Genomic DNA, 18,208 nt, shown 5'->3' with positions numbered 1-18,208 from the left:
AACCTGCTGCTTGTGCTGTTGGCTGCCTCTGTGCTGCACTGGTAGACTCCTCATGGAGTCCAATGGGGTAGCATGAACTCCTACAGGCTTTCAAACTCTCAAACTAATCAAACACAGCAGTGTCTATCCAAATGAACAGCCGCCGGGAGAAAAGGATTTAGTCTATTTCACTTAGTTGAAACATTTTTAAGAGAGACACAGGAGACTGCAGGTGCTGGGATCTGGAGCAACACAAAAGGCATTGGAGGAACTCAGTGAGTCAGGCAGCACCTATGGAGGGAAATGGACAGTTGATGTTTTGGGTCGACTGTCCATTTTTAATTGTTTTTAAGGGCTCATAGGATCACATAGCACAAGCTAAGCCTTTTGGACTACTGAGTCCATATCTACCAGCAGCCATTGACGCTGATCACACATTAATCCCATTTTGTTCTCCCCATATATCCATTAATTCACATATCCAGTATCCTTTTTCAGTCTATAACACGTTTTTGTACACTATAGTGTGTTTAAACGTAACGACATTATTTCTTAACAGCTCAAAAGTGTTACAATAATGGCCCCAATACCAGGGATAGCTTTGGCAACAGGAGATGCTGGGGTGGGGCAGGGAGGGGGCAAGGGGGTGTGCCCTCACTAGCTGTCGTAGCTGTCCTGTGGTTAGAGCAGACATCTGCACCGAGGCAGTCCCTACCCCACACTCCTCCATGCTGGAAGACTGCAATCAGGGCTCGCTGAACAAACCCTGAGAGGAGCCCAGTGATACAGCAGGATTAATTTGACTCAATTTTAAGTTAGTGATGGTACTAACTTTAATTTATTTATTCATTCACAGCATCAGCAAGGCCAGCACTTATAACCCATCCCAATTTACCCCGAGTGGTATTTCAGTGGGAAGTTAAGGGCCCAGCCACTGTGGATCCGGAGTCACCTGCAGGCCAGAGCAGATAAGGATGACAGATTTCCTTCCCTGAAGGACATTAGTCTAATAGTGAAACCAGATGTGTTTTTAAACAACAGTCCCCTAGTTTCTTGGTCACCATTACCAACGCTAGATTTTTATTACTGATTTATTTTATTACTTGAGTTACATTCCCCAGTTACCATGGCGGAATTTGAACTCATGGCTCCAAATCAAACACCTAAGCCTTTGGTTACTAGCCCAGTAAGTCAACTGCTATACCACTGTACCCTTATGACCATTCTGTTAGATTCCCTGAGTTCAATAATAGACTGTCCCAAAGTTGCTCTGAGGATTATAAAGCCTCTAGCCATGACTAAGAAGAATGCCCTTCAACACAGCAAATAACTCTTTGATAATCTCAATCTTTTACTCTAAATGTATCTCAGCTGACTCAATTTTGCATTCTGGACTAAAATCAATTGAAGTCTACCCTGAGGCTAACAGATTTTTTTGACTGAGAACCTTAACAGTCAGTGATAAAAAATTAGATCTTTATCAGTCACCAGTAAGGCTTAATTTGAATTTTTGTCTCTAGAGGGGAGAACGGTGTTTAGGACTAAAATAGTTTCTTTGTACAATCAGTACTGAGGATTCTCAACATCTTTCATATCTTTAGTATGTTGCTGAAGTGTGATTACTTCAAGATATATTGTCTGCTATCAGCTGTGGTGAACTTAAATCCCAACTGGATAAAGATCTCTATTTCTATTTAATTGTGTTCCTGTGGAGACATGCAAGTAACTCCAGGCACTTAACAGTACATTCTTATTCCTATGTCCAGATGTAAATGACGCAGCAGTATTGAGGAAAAGCACTAATTCAATAAAACAAGAGCAATCACGTTGGCAACGTACAAGTCGCTTTCACTGTATATTAAACCAGCTCATCATTGCTTGTTTTCTCATTAGGAAATTCTTCAGCGAATGAAGCGGCTAAAATTAACTGTAATATTGAAATAGATATAAATAGGTCATCTGAAGAGGAGTAAAGGAGTTTGAACACTATTGATTCATTCTTGATAGGAGGATGAGGCAGTGGTTGCCTTACCCCTGATAGATAAAAAAATTAGATCTTTATCAGTCACCATTAAGACTTCATTTGAATTTTTATCTCCAGAGGGGAGAATGGTGTTATCTGATAAATCTAATTTTTTCACCTACACATTTAGCAAGTATCCATCTAGCTCTGCCTTACAAATATTCAAAGACTCTGTTTCTAACGTCTTTATGAGAAAGAAAGTTCCAAAGAATCATAACACTGAGAGAAAAGCTTTCACCTAATCTCTGTCTTAATGGGCAACCCCTTATTTTTAATGGATGACACCAAGTTCTAGATTCTCCAGCAACCAAAGAATTTAATAAATGAGCAACCTTAGTCCATACATTGTTTTGCACTAACTACAAGACTATGGAATTGAGAGTCTGCTCAAATGCAGTGAAGTAATTCCTCAAAGAACATGGAATGAAAGCTTTTGCTATATTGGACTTTACTATGTTTGTACTCCATTTTTGATGTAAGGTAGCATTATAGTTATGTTACTGGACCAGTTCCAATCTAGAAACCTGGACAAAGGAATCTGAGTTCTGTTTGAGAATTTGATTTACAAAGAAAAAGAAATTAAAAATCTAACATTATTTAAGAGTGACCATACAGCTGTTAAACTGTGGCAAGGGCCCAATTAGTTCACAAATGATGTTCAGGAATTGAAACCTGCCACCCTTACACTTGTGTCCCCAACCTCATTCCATGTCTGATTGACTCCAGATTGTTCAACCAAGACACTCCTCATCTAGGGATGGGCAATTAATGTCTGGATTTTATTACAATGAAAATTCGGTTCCAGAATGGCCAGGAGATTCACTCCATTAGATTGTTGCTCAAGTAATGAAGACAAAAACATTACTGCAGACAGACTTGTTCATTCAAGTTACTTTTTCAAAGATTAGTTAACTCTGTGTTGGTTGGCTCATCAAGTGGGTGATCAAAATCTCCACTGGGAATTTAGAAGGTTTTGGTTTTAAGCCAAATCACAGGAATTCAGTTTGTAACGCAGGCCAATATTTCAATGCAGTGTGAAGGAGAGGATGTGTTAGGGCGCTGCCTTTGAAAGAGATATTTAGCCAAGGTTCCACTTGCCTCTTTGTGAGGAAGACCCCACTGTTCAAAGAGGCACAGAGAGTTCTCAAACTTTCTTGTTCACGTCACTTCCTCAACCAACAGTGAAATAGCAGAAATACAGTAGTTCCATGTTTCCCGACAGACAGCAGAATAAAAATGGCACATGTACTTCACAGCAAATTGCTGTGCTCAGGGATTGTTTGAAACAATTACCATTTAATGTTGACATGTTTGAAAATAATTTAAATTGATTAAATAGGTCCCTCTGAGTCTTCTCACACGAAAAGCGATTTTGAGCTTTACATGAAAGCTATTAATACCTGAGAATATGCAACATGACTTCTTAAACTCTTTTAGGATTCATTCTGCCTATCATTCTATGATAGAAATTTTCAGCTGAGACCACCATCCATTTTCTTATATTTAAGACATTACAGGTGGCATGAGTTTATTCTTTCAAAAGAATGAATAAACTCATGTTAAAGAATGTTAAAGAATGAGTGGCTTAATTATTCAGATTTGGAGATAATTTTAAATATGTTAATACATCTGTTGAAACAGCAACCAGAGGAGGGGGTCATGTGAGTGCATTAGGTACCCCTGAACTCATATCAACAACTGTCAAATCCAGGTATACATTGCAGAGATGTAATCAGGTTTAAGTCAGCAGCCTGTTCTTTAATAAATCTTCTCTGTTAATATCGTTATCTGCTCGTTTATAGTAATCTGATGGATCCTGGTCTGTGGCAAGGAAGAGTGCATTAAATTGATTCGGTTCTCCACTGCAAACGTTAATCGTTGACTTCCACTCAAAGTAATAATAACCTTCCAGTGCCCATCAATGAGCCAGTCATTTTATACCCACACTTTTAAGGGAAAATTACATTGGTAATAACATCCTGACAAATTAAATAATTTTTTTGTGTAAACTTATGACATATCTATATCCTTATCTCTAGAGTAAACAAAACTGCAGCTCCAGCAGTCTTTTTGAAATATATGTTTAAACTTGTGAAGTTCTTCCTTGATTGCCCAACATCCATGTCCCACACCCAGCCAACAACAGCTGGACTTTAAATTAATTGGGCACTGAGAAGCCCAAAGGCCAATATACTACCACTAAAGGATCAGACTTGTTTGATCTAATCTCCATGCTAGGGAAGAGCTGTGATAAAATGGTGCTACATCTTTGATCAGTAAAAGAAAAGGCCTTGAAATTGAAATCCCAGTCCACTGTACCGAGTGCGCTTGATGGTTGTAGCAATGATACATGAACAACCATTCTGGTTGTGGGCTACATTGGTGCAAATTTCAGTAGCAGGACTTGAGTGCTACTGAAAGGGTGAAATGCAGTTGTAAAGCTGAGTTGGGGAGTTGGTGTGTGAAGAGAGAGAGGCCTATGGCTAATGCTGGAGGACTGGGTCCTGGAATTGGGTAGTTCAACCAAGTACATGCCCCAGGTAGTGAAGGGACTGATTAAATAATTCTTGTATAATTTATGTATAATTTATGCTTATCCTGTGAATGGTGTGTATCTGATGCTATGTGCCTGTGATGCTGCTGCAAGTGAGTTTTCCACTGCACCTGTGCATACGTGTACTTGTGCATATGACAATAAACTCGACTTTGACTTTGGCAGGCAAGATCACGCCTGCAGAGTGGAAGAGAGGATTGTAAGCTCAGGACTGGGATTGTGGGTGGACATCAGGAAAGTGAATGGATAGGGGCTCGAGGTCAGGGAAGTGTAAGGGTGAGGGGAAAGGTGATCTGGGAAGGGTTGGGTGGGAAAGTGGGAGGTTAATAGTGATGTGGTAAGTGGCCGGGTTGGTGGATTGTGGGGCCTCTGTCATGGGCTGTGGCCAATTGGGAAGTCAGGAGTGAGAATGGTGAATTTGTGCACTGGGACTGCAACTGGAGGGTTGTGGGGTGAAGATTGGAAGGTAGGGCATCTTGGTGTCACGTTGGGCACATGATGCCCGAAGAACTAAAGGTATTTTTAAATTTACCTTTTAGGATTCTCAAGTTGCCAGCAAGGCCTTTTATTGAAGGTACACCCGCAAATTCAGGAACCAGCCAATATTTTCCTGATGTGGCAGTCATTGGCTGTTTAAGAAGGCACATCTCAGGCAAAATGCTAAGATCTCCGTGGTGCTTAGATTTATACGTTATGAGTATTGACATGAATCCTAAGGTCAAGAGCCTTTGCCTCACCTTCTTAATGTTTACTGCTTGTGTTGTCATCTGTAGACAACATATACTGAAAACATCAGGTGTTTCAGTGGAAAGAATTTGGATTTATATCACATTTTTCATAGTTCACAGAGGAGTTTACAGCCAATGAGTATGCTCATTGTCATAATGTACGGAATGCATCAGTCAATTTGTGCACAGCAGGTTTCCACATTACACCATTTCTCTGATGTTAGTCGAGAGATAAATACTGGCCAGTACACCAGGAATAAATCCCAGCCCTTCTTCAAAACAGTTCCACACAACTTTTTATTTGGCAGGACATTGCATTTAAAGAATTGTACCTCCAATTGTACAATACTCCCTCAGGGCTGCTCCGCTGTATCAGCCTAGATTTTTTTGCGTTCAAGTTGTTGGAGTGAGTCTTGAACCTACTAACCTTCTAACTCAGAGGTGTGACTGCTTACAATTAAGCCATCGTTTTTGCAAAAGCCCCATATGTCATGGAGTCATACAGCATAGAGACAGGCCCTTAGACCCTCCCTGTCCTTGCCAACCTATCTATACCAATCCTATTTATCAGCTGTTGGTCCTTGGCCTTCTATGCATTGGTGATTCATGTGCTCATCTACATACTTCTTAAATGTTATGGGAGTACTGGTCCCCACCACCCACTTACACTGTGCATTTCGGATTACAACTACTGTCTGGGTGAGGAAGTTCTTCCTCAGTACTCCTCTAAACCTCTTGTACTACCTCAATGCACTGATGTGATGAAATGATCTGTATGGATGGCATGCAAAACAATGTTTTTCACTGTAGCTCAGTACAAGTGACAATAACAAACCAATTTACCAATTTAGCCCTTCCTTAGATGTGTGCCCAAGTTTTTAGCTGCATCTGCTATGGGCAAAGTTTCCTAATAAGCACTCTATCTCATAATTTTATACACCTCCATCAAGATCACCCTCAGCCTCCTCCACTCAGGGAAGACAAACCCAGCCTATCCAGTCCCTCCTCATAATGGAATCACTCAGACACATTTTGTCACCACGCTAAACATCGGAGGGCAACCAGTCGCTAAGTCAAAGAGTAAAGTTTAAGGAGCATTTTACAAAAGGAGAGAGAGAGATAATGTGCCACACTGGCTTAAGGAGAGAATTCCAGAGGAAGCAACTTGGCAGCTGAAGGCATTTGAATTGATCGGCTGGTGGAAAAGACTGGATAATTGAGAACATCAGCAATTAAAATCAGTCCTGCAGTTGATGTCAGGATTTAGGGTTTCTGAATATAATTTTGAGTTCAACTTGAAATTCATTCAGAGTCTAATTATTGATCACCCTGAGGAGTGAAGGATTGAATCTCTGGTTTAAGTATTTGCAGAAGTTTAAATGCAATTAGTTCAAATGCAATTAGTTCCAACTCAAGGGGACAAACAAAAGTTAAAAATGATTTTGTGGGTGTAGCCTTTACAGAATAATGGAAGAGTGCAGAAAAGAGCAAGAACAAGCTTAATAGGTACAGATGACTGACGTATGCACCACTTCACTCTGCCCCCATTAAAAATACTGACCTCGCTAATGGTCCACTGAAGGAAATAGATCAAATATAACAATAGAAAAGTGTAGGCTACTCATTCCTGCTTATTGGGAGGTTCTTGCCTGACAATGCATGTTATGTTTTCATTTTATTTCAATTACGATCTCTACAGAATTATATATATTTCCATTTACCTCATATTTCACAATTAATGGGATACAAGAGCTATTAGTAGTAAAATTATAATTTGCTCATTTATGGGTAATTGTCATGCTCAGTATGTGCAAGAGGTTGGATGGAAGGGTCATCTAATCCCCTAACTTCATGCAAGTCACTTCTTCATGAACCATTAATCAAAAAATTGCTTGAATGCTTTCTGCCTCAATTTCTAAATTCTCGTCCTTCCATGGTCTCCCTTCTCCCCATCCCTATAATCTCCTCCAGCTCTATGAGATTTCAGTACTCATTGCATTCTAGCCTTGCAACTCACCAAATGTAATATTTTCATTTCAAAAATGTACTTTATTCATAATATGATCACAGTAATACAATCAGTATGCATCTTTCATTCATTGTATCATCAATTCAATACATTCTCTTCCAAAGCATCAACTCCATTCACATTTCCTCCTTAAACAATGCACCCGTGATGTGTTTGAGAGCCTGTTACACAGGGCCAAACCCTCAGTGTCCAGTGGCGGCAGGACATAGACTGAAGTCCTTTGCTACGGCTGCACTGAGCCTCAGTGCATCCCTCAGCACGTCCCCTTATACTGCATGCATCAGTTGCCTAATCTCTAAGCCTTTGAATTTCCTCCATAATCTTTTCACCTCTTTGCCTCCAATCTCTCTTTAACGTGCTGCTGCAAGCCCACTGCTCTGACCATATCTTTGGCCATTTGCCCTCATGTTTCACATAACCCTATGTGATCCACCGTCAATTTCTTTGTTTGACATCAGCTCTGCGGAGCATCCCGAGACGTCTTTGCTATTTTAAAATGCTATGTAAATTGAAGTTGTTATTGTTTACAATGTGGGATTCTAGAGAATTCCATCCAATCAGCTTTGGCTTACAGCAAGATTTCTATCTCTGAGGAAGCACTTTACTTCAGCACCAGTAATATATGCTACCTTCACAGATGTGGGTGAATGAATGCTCACCTATTTATTACCACACAGAAGGCCATTCAGCCCTTTGGCTCCATACCAGCTCCCACAGCAGACAAATCCCATCAGTCCCAATCCCCTCTCCTTATTTTCCTCTACTCCTGCAATTCAGATCAGATCAGATCAGATCAGATATCTTTATTAATCACATGTACATCGAAACACACAGTGAAATGCACCTTTTGTGTAGAATGTTCTGGGGGCAGCCTGCAGGTGTCGCCACGCTTCCGGCGCCAACATAGCATACCCACAACTTCCTAACCCATACGTCTTAGCAATGTGGGAGGAAACCTGAGCACCCGGAGGAAACCCATGCAGACATGGGGAGAACGTACAAACTCCTCACAGACAGTGGCCCAAATTGAACCCAGGTTGCTGGTTCTGTAAAAGCGTTACGCTAACCACTACACTACCGTGCCTGCTGCGCATTTACCGTGCATTTGAGGGAGAACAATTTGTTCTCCCTCAAATGCTCATCAAATTCCCTTTGACAAGTTTGCCATTTACCTGCACTCAGGGTAATTACAGTAGACAATTAACCTACCAGCATGTCTTTGAGAGCAGGAAACCAGAGCACTCAGGAGAAACCCACTTAGAGAACATGCAAACTCCATACAGTCAGCAGCTGAGGTCAGAATTGAACCTGAGACTCTGTGGTGTGAGGCAGCAGCACTAACTGCTGCACCACTTTGCCACCTGTTCATTTTAAATTAAAAGTCGAAGGGCAGCCAGAGTGTTACATTGCACCAATATTTACCAGACATTTATTTTCCAAGAAAGAATGTTATGAACGCGTTTGAAGTAAAAGATAATAAAAACATAAAAATGCAGGAAATTTCAATAGCATCTGGGGAGAGAGAGGAAAAGAGTTAATGTGAGAGATATTTCATTCCAATGTCTTACCTTTTGCTTATTTTTTTCTTTCACAGTGATCCAGTCTTCACCATTAGAACTCACATCAACTTTATACGTCCGGATGAAATACACCCGCTGGGTTTCTTTGGAGACAGCGCCCTGTGTTGCTATTGCAGAGACGTGCTGTAGGAATCCCAAGTCTACCTGCAGGATTAAAAACACACAGAGCTTGCTAGGAATGTTTATAATTTATTTTATCATGCCTTAATACCAGCTACCTAGCGTGGAAAGCATGGGACCAAGTCGTCAAATGAAATTTAGATTACAAAATAAGATTACCTCTTGATGGATGTTTGTTACTATCTGGCCTAAAGCAAGCTCTGGTACAACGTCTGTATCCATTTTGTGCTTTTTTAATGGAACAATTCATTCACGGGACACCCTGCATCAATTTATTTGTAAGTTGTTAGCTTGATTGTCAGATATGTGGGTGCTTCAAGCCCTTTTTCCATAGCTGACATCAATGTGCTGTAGACTAAATCTTCCTGGATTACTTATGCAAAGAGGTCACTCAGGAATTGCAGCTGGAGTTTGGCTCAGTTATCTGGTTCAACTAAAGTTGCAGCAGTTCATGAACTCAAAATGAAAGACACATTCCAAAAGGCTGGACAGATAGCCGCTGCTGAAGTAATCGAAGTTCACATCTTTCTTTGAAGCAGATAAGAAAAATAGAAAATAACAAAAGTTACAGAGAAGTCTACTTCTGATCAGCTTGGGATGAGAGGAAGAGGAATATGAAGAAATGTGGTTATGTAAGTGAATGGGAAACATTAAACACACATTAGAATGCCGAAACATGCCATGTTGCATCAACAACACCTCGAGTTCAACAGTTACAGCTCCCAAGTTGCCTTTCAGGAGGCATCAGTATTTTGATGGAAGAGTATTGTTTAGTTATTGTTTATTTTCATTCACCGTCTCCTCTGCATTATGGTTCACTTGTGACTGAGAAATTCTGAACATACAATTTGATGTGAAATTAAAATAGTGGTAAGAAAGTGCAATTGAAATTTGCCCTTAGAAGGAGCTGAGTGGGAGACTTACTGCTGGAGGGCTCTGTGAGGCACACATCTGGTCATGATTTGGATTCACATACAAGGGAAATCAAACATAAATGCTACCAATTCCTTCCCTTTGCAGGGTTCAGGATGTAACATATTGGTAACCAACCGGACCTTATGAGAGCACACAGGCTGGTCAACAAGACCAGAGATGTTTTCTTCGGACTTCAACTTTTGTACAGCAGGGAAACTGATTTTAAGAACTAAGTAACTAGAGGTAATAAAGTTATTTGTGGTTAGGACAAATGGATAATCCATCACCTTTGCACAGTGGGGACTGAGCTTTAATCTAATGACTATGCACAGTGGTTTGCTTTTATATAGTCACTGTATATGGAGCTGGACTCCATTAGTTTCATGAATGATTGCAGAAAAATCCAATCTGCCTATTACATTTATTTTCAAAGATATGTTTGAAAATTTAAAAAAGGAACTCCAAAAACAAGATTGAAATCAATTAAAGCAATACACCTCTTTTAACGTTGCCTGCATTACTTTTCTGTATTGTTAACTCTTAATAACCTCAGCCAAATGAACAAATGTATTATTTTTTCAGCTGGGTGTATGGATGAACAGGTCACAGAAACCCCTTCGGCTTCCTGACCCCTCTCTGCAGTTCCAAAATGCAACAGGAGTTGCATGGGCACTTTGTCCTCAAGGCTCCTCCACTTAATGACCATATAATAAGGAACAAGCCATACATCCAGTGTGTGGATTAAAGTGTTAAAGGGGTCTTATCACATTAGTAGGAGTTTGAGGACTCCATGCTGCGTAACCATTCAGGGAGACATTACAACCTTGTTCACACAGCTGGAGCCATATCTCCACAGTTTTTACATCATGGCCTGTAAATCTCTACTGCAGCTTTAAATAAAGAACCTCTCTCTTTTGCATTTGGGGTGTGAATATTGTCAACAAAACTGCACTTTGTTCCCAGCACCTAATTAACCAAAGAAGATGCTGATAGGCATCTCTTTAAGCTGCTGCATGTTCTTGTGCAAGCAGTGTTGCCATGCTTGGTTGTGGTCCAACAGTCCACAACATTCAGAAGCATTCAAAAACGTTGTTGAATAAATAAACTCAAGGACCCTCCAAGAGCCTAACGGCAGATTTTCCAGCATAAATCCCATGGAATTTCAGCAAGTTTGTCACAGTTGAACTCCATGTGGTGTCCAGCAGTGAAGCATAGTGACAGATTCATTGGCAGGAATCTCTCTGCAACTTCAGGACTTGTGTGTTCCAATCTTTAAGCATCGAGGTTTCAAACTCTCTGGCATTTATGCAGGTAATGCTGGCAGTTCACTGACCAACAAAATAAACAAAGGGGAAACTGGATAGGATTTTCTTTACACACCAAGTAGGTCTGATTTGGAATACACTGCCTGAATAAATTGAAGAAGCAGGTTGGGGAATAACTCTCAATATATTTGAAAAGGAAACATTTACAGAGCTATGGGGAAGGAACAGAGAAACGGGATCAATTGCTCAGCTCTTTGAAAGAGCTGGCATAGTCATGTGGGCTGAATGATCTCCTTTTGTGCTGTGTGAGTTTTTGATTCCATAATCATGAAGCCTTTTTAACTACCTACTTCTTTATTTCTGTCCATTTTCTCCAAAATCCTTTATCTATGTGAGCACTTCAAAAACTGCATTTTTAAAATGCCATATTACATTCCATCAAATGGTTCAACTGATGGTAAAGTAAACCAGATACAGTCGAATGTTTGGGTTTTGACTTCAAATTTCTCTATCTGGGATTAAAACAGTCTACCTGCACTGCACTTTCTCTGTAACTGTAGCACTATATTCTGCATTATGTTTTCTTTTTACTGCCTTGATGTACTTATGCATGGCATGATCTGTCTGGATGGCATGTAAAACAAAAGGTTTTCACTGTATCTCAGTACACGTGACAAGAATAAACCAATGTTAACAGACTATTGAGCGTTTTCACCAGGGAGGGCTAAATGAATATATTATGACATATTTACCTTTATATTACTGAACCAAAAAGACAAAAACTTCTTGGAATTATTTTTTTCAAACAATAGAAATGCAAACCAAATTGTTCCAGCATCTCGTAATCTATGTTGGAACCTAATCATACAACATTTTAGGACAATTGGCATGTTCTGCATTTCATCACGTCTTGGTTGTGTGTAAATTTCACCAAAGCATCACACTATTCCACAAATTTTGTGTTGAGACCAAGATCTGCGATCCCACAGGATACTTAAAGCTTTGAACTTGAGGCCAGGCATTTGGTTATTGAAAAGATAGAAAATTAGTGAGCATGCCAACAAGTCTGTTTTTGTGCACTTCCCAGCAAACAACTGAAAGTAGCTTGGTGCATGCAAGGGAAGTGAATGTGGGCCTTTGCTCAGTGAAAACAATGCGTGGGGACCCAGGGGAGATGGAAATAAAGATAGCAGGGTGCCTGACTTGCAGAATTAACCCTCTTAGGATTGAATTCACAAGTGCCTGCCAGAGCCAGTGTAGGAGTAAAACTGCCTGGGAAATAATGTGGAGGGATAAAGTCTGATGAGGAAAGTCTTATTCTATTCAAGAATCAGCTATTGTGGTGAAATAAGATTCATCTGGATGTCAGAATAAATCAATGTGGGATTTCCGCAAACTTCCAGCATCCCACTCTATGGAAAGTGTTCCAGCTGTATGGAATTCCTCCAAAGTCCTTAGCTCATCTTACATGCCTTTTAAAGATTCAACATCCCTTTTGAGCAACCTAGAAATAGAAGCTATCAGATATCAAACTCTAACATCAGTCTTCCTTTTCCACTTATCGTAAGTTTCCAATTGACGTTTGAAGATGTTTAAATAACTTTTATCTAAAGAAAGGGAGCAGTTACTTCGAGAATTTGCAGTTGAAAGAATATTGAATTGGTTTGTAATGAGATACTTAAAAATAGAGAGTTTTAAACACATTGAGGTAGAAAGTGATCCTTATTATGCCTGGTTTCAGAATTGTGGTGCATGTCTAAAAGCGGCAAGGGTAACTATTAATTTAAGGATGGTGGGATTGCTCTGACCTAAATTACGATATCACCTGATCAGTCATTGAAATGTTGCTGTACCATGCTAACAGCTTTGGTTGAAGACTGACTGCCAGAGTGTTTTACCTGATGTTCCCTGCCTGTGTGAGTGATTGAAGGTGAAAGTGATGCTTTTTTTCAGACCTGTTCAGAAGAATCCACAACTTTGGTGACTAGATTGGGAGATGTGGAAGTCCCAAAATGTAGACAATAAAAGTAGGAGGGTTTGCAAATTTGCAAAAGGCATCAGGAACCAGGAGATAGTCCTCAAAAATGTTATATGATTAACACACACAAAACGGAGCCAAGAAAGAGATGGCAGAAATGCCACAAATGGAATCTATGATAAAATGCTAGGGGTGTTTGCATTTACTTGGAGCATTTAGCCATGTTTCTTAGGGCTGATAGCATTGTAGAGGCCATAGGTGACACTGTTAGAGAACAAAGTGCCGGGATCTGGAGGCATTTAATTGGTAGAGATAGGCTCCGATATTTATGCACTACTAGAAAACTGGTTGGCACCAATTTTTCAAAAGAATAAACCATTCGATGAGATTATTGGGTTGCTAAAAGTGCATTTCAACTCAGCATTGATCAAAATATTTTGAAATTATAATTTTGGTGCTCAGAATCAGATACTCAAGGAGGGAACTGGGGATTACAATTTTGGTCTGAAGGACGTAGTAAGGCGGTATAATTTTGAAACATTCTTGCTCATAGCTTTGGAGAACGAATTAATCTGTGGTTGAATTGATGAGCAAATACAGGCCAAAGTTTTCAAACACACAAGTCAATACTTTTGAAAAAGCAAAGAGAATTGTTAAGTAAAGGAAATGTGAAGGAGTTTTGGCAGCTCAAGGTGCAGATGTGCAGGCAGTAGTGGCAGTATTAGCCACATCTTCTCCATCAAGTCCTGGACCATTGGGCATTAAGGGTAGTTTCGGCTTGATGCCGGCTAACCACAGAAACCCAAGAGGTGCGAAAACAATGGGGCACATGATTGCAAAGGGACAAAGGTCCATTACCAATGTCAGGGATACCAGGTAGCTTCTATCTGTCCATCTAAAGCAGCCTACATTGTAATTGTAAGAAAATTTAAAATCTGGCACTAAGTTTCAAAAGGAAACAGAACATGGCTGAAACATTGCGGAGAAATAAGCCTATCAAATACAGACAAAGAGTTATCCAAATACCACTGAAGTTAACAATGACAAAGAGGAATGCAGGTAGAACATCATCTACACCACTGCTGGTGACATAATTGTAGGCTGCAGTGATTTAAGACTACCATTCATATAAATGGATTGGACATAGTAATGAGTGTGGATGCTGCAGCAGACGGCTTGCAATCGGGTGAGATGTCACAGGCATAATATTGGCAAGTCCCACCAATGTCAAGCCATGTTTTATTACAACAGACTCCAGTTAAGTGCTGTAAAAGTGGGGAGAAGTGTTGCAAACACCAGGGAGAAGTTTTGCAAACACCAGGGAGAAGTTTTGCAAACATCAGGGAAAAGAGTTGCAAACATCAGTGTCAGTGTTACATACATTGGGAGAAGTGTTGCAAACACAGGGAGAAGTGTTGCAAACACAGGGAGAAGTGTTGCAAACACTGGGAGAAGTGTTGCATACACAGGGAGAAGTGTTGCAAACACAGGGAGAAGTGCTGCAAACACAGGGAGAAGTGTTGCATACACAGGGAGAAGTGTTGCAAACACAGGGAGAAGTGTTGCATACACAGGGAGAAGTGTTGCAAACACAGGGAGAAGTGTTGCATACACAGGGAGAAGTGTTGCAAACACTGGGAGAAGTGTTGCAAACACTGGGAGAAGTGTTACATACACAGGGAGAAGTGTCGCAAACACTGGGAGAAGTGTCGCAAACACTGGGAGAAGTGTTACATACACAGGGAGAAGGGTTGCAAACACTGGGAGAACTTTTGCAAACACAGGGAAAAGTGCGGCAAGTACCAGGAGAAGTGTTGCAAACACAGGGAGAAGTGTTGCAAGTACCAGGAGAAGTGCTGCAAACACTGGGAGAAACATTTCTAACATTAGGAAGTAGTGTTGTCAACACCGGAAGAAGTGTTGAAAATTCCAGAGTGAAGTTTGTCAATAATGGGGAGAAGAGATGCAAACATTGGGGAAAAGTGTTGCAAACAACACTGACAAGTGTTGCAAACATTAGTAATGGGTTTTGCAAACACCAGAAGTGTTGGAAACACCAGGAGAAATGTTGCAAATAATAAGAGAGATGTTGCAAATACAGGGAGAAGTGTTGCAAACTCCTGGAAAGTGTTGTAAACTCCAGGAGAAATGTTGCAAACTCTGGGAGAAGTGTTGCAAGTATCAGGAAAAGTGCAAATATTAGGAGAAGTAGTGTCAACTCCATGAGAAATTTTGCAAACACTGGAAGAAATGTTGGAAACTTCAGGAGGAAGTGTTGCAAACACCAGGAGTGTTACAAACAGGAGAATTGTTTCAAACTCCAGCAGAAGTGATGCAAACGCTGAGAGAATCATAGAATCATAGAACATTACAGTACAATGCAGGCCCTTCGGCCTACAATGTTGTGCTGACCTTTAAACCTTGCCGAAGACTATCTAACCCCTTCCTCCCACATATCCTTCTATTTTAAATTCCTCCATAAGCTTATCTAGCAATCTCTTGAATTTGACCAATGTACCTGCCTCCATCAGCACCCCAGGAAGCGCATTCCATGCCCCAACCACTCTCTGGGTAAAAAACCTTCCTCTGATATCTCCCTTGAACTTCCTACCCATTACTTTAAAGCCATGCCCTCTCGTATTGAGCATTGGTGCCCTGGGAAAGAGGCGCTGGCTGTCTATCTATTCCTCTTAATATTTTGTACGTCTATCATGTCTCCTCTCATCCTCCTTCTCTCCAAAGAGTAAAGCCCTAGCTCCCTTAGTCTCTCCTCATAATCCATACTCTCTAAACCAGGCACCATCCTGGTAAGTCTCCTCTGCACCCTTTCCAATGCTCCCACATTCTTCCCATAATGAGGCGACCAGAAATGGACACAGTACTCTAAGTGTGGTCTAACCAGAGTTTTGTAGAGCTGCATCATTACCTTGCGACTCTTAAACTCGATCCCACGACTTATGAATGCTAACATCCCATAAGCTTTTTTAACTACCCTATCCACCTGTGAGGCAACTTTCAGGGATCTGTGGATATGAACCCCCAGATCCCTCTGCTCCTCCACACTACCCAGAATCTTGCCATTAACTTTGTACTCCGCCTTGGAGTTTGTCCTTCCAAAGTGTACCACCTCACACTTCTCTGGATTGAACTCCACCTGACTTCTTTAATTTCTTTTTTCCTTCTTACAATTGTTGCTGTTTAATTCTGAGTCAACACCTGCATTTATACAATAGAATAGCTTTTCCGACAGAAATCCTCGGATACACACACTTAATTACATTTTGAATGTAATTTCCCACTTTTAGAATCTTTCAATCGTGTGCTTCCACTTTTGTTCGTTCATTCAAATGCATGTTGATAATTTAGTCTTGCTCTAAGATCTACAAGTTGTCATTCATTTATCCAAGCAGACATGGTAATAGAGGATATAAAAAATGCAATAAATAGTCTGTAAGTTATCACACTTTTTTCCATCCTACAACCACATTATTTTAAATACTGAAATGATTAACTGTTATGTTCTAATGTCTGATGAAACTGTATACAGTCAGTAAGAAAAGAGCTGCAAATATCAGGAAGAAGTGTTGCAAACACCACGAGAAGCACTATAAACATGAGGAATGTTGCAAACTCCAGGAGATTTGTTGCAACACTGGGGAAAGTGCTGCAAACACAGAAAGTGTTGCAAACACTGGGAAAAATGAGATGGAGCATAGCCGAAGATGGCACCCTTAATGAGGGTAGTCTGCACCCAGACACCAATAGTGTTGAGCAGGGACTGGTAGAACACTTGAGGCTAATATATTCAAAATCAACATATGCTAAAGCAAGGAAAGATAGTTTGTGCAAAGTTTGTGCAAAGGTCCTTCCCTCCAGAAGATCTAGCTTTGCCTTTCATTTGGCACAGTAGGGAGGAAAAATAGCAGAAGCCCAAGCAGTCAATGGTGAAAGCAAAGACTAGGGTCTCTGGATGGGTTAGAAGCAAAGCCTTGAGTCAGTCCAGATTAGGGTATGACCATAAGAACAGCACTGATAGTGTGAAAACCATTCAAGAACTGTACGTTTGTTTAATGAGAGGTACAATATGGTGTGACCTGGAATCAAAACCGATGGTGCCAACACAACAGTGTGACGACACAAAGCCATTGAGTAATCCTTATCAGGAAACTCAGTCTGGGACTTTGTAGCTGGGATAAACAAGCTGTATTATACAAATGGAGTTATCGTCTGTGACATCAGAATGGAACTTCTCAGTAAGGTCCTCTTGGACTTGGTCAAGTTTGGAGACACAGAAAGGAAGGGGGCAATCTCCAAATTCAGCTAAACTGGAGCAAATGCAGTATAACTAATCAGTATAAAATAGTTGTTTAATTTATGTTTTTCTTGTGAATATTGTGCATCTGATACTATGTGCCTGTGATGCTGCTGCTAGTAGGTTTTTCATTGCACATGCATACACATACTTGTGCATATGACAATAAACTCTGACTTTGACTTTGAACTGCAACCAAGGTCTGGTAGCTGCACGGAATACAAAGTCTAAAATGAGGCTGACACAGTAAGTACCAGAGTCAGAAAAGATGAGTAAACATCAGAGAACAGAGAGCACAGAAGTCCGTCAAATGAATGCTTTGGGTGTGCAGGTTTCACCAGAAGTGTCCAAAGAGACAAGAGAGTCTGTCACTCAGTACATCATGATGCAGATCTACAGGACATTCCAGAGTATAGTAGAGAAGTAGGGCAAAGGGATATCATGAAAGGGTCTCCAGAGTACAGGGAAACAATAATGAGTTATTGTGTATAAAAGTTCTTGCATGTAAGCAGATTTACATGGTTATACATTGTAGTGCAAGTAAACATACAAACTTACAACAGACCTGTGTCAAGAATGATGGGGTCACCACAATATCAGTGGTTATGCCACCTGGTTAATGATTATAGCATTGTGTAACTTGCTCACAACTTCTAACTGCCACCTTAAACTGTTAGAGTACTGAGTACGGTTCTGGTCACCACATTACAAGAAAGATGTGGTTA

General features: G+C 40.5%; 1 protein-coding gene across 5 annotated transcripts in view; it reads right to left on the bottom strand.

Annotated features, from left to right (window-relative positions):
• nrp1a (neuropilin 1a) overlaps nt 1–18,208 on the bottom strand; it is a 163,493-nt gene that overhangs the window by 49,095 nt on the left and 96,190 nt on the right. For all 5 annotated transcript variants that reach the window (XM_052015684.1, XM_052015686.1, XM_052015683.1 and 2 more), the window contains exon 8: nt 8,882–9,037. In XM_052015684.1, coding sequence (XP_051871644.1) covers nt 8,882–9,037 — 156 coding nt within the window. The remainder of the gene's footprint in view (nt 1–8,881; nt 9,038–18,208) is intronic.

The sequence above is a fragment of the Pristis pectinata genome, chromosome 5, assembly GCF_009764475.1.
Source record: "Pristis pectinata isolate sPriPec2 chromosome 5, sPriPec2.1.pri, whole genome shotgun sequence".
Lineage (NCBI taxonomy): Eukaryota > Metazoa > Chordata > Chondrichthyes > Rhinopristiformes > Pristidae > Pristis > Pristis pectinata.
The sequence above is the reverse complement of the archived record's forward strand: the minus strand, read 5'-3'. Positions and strand labels throughout refer to the sequence as shown.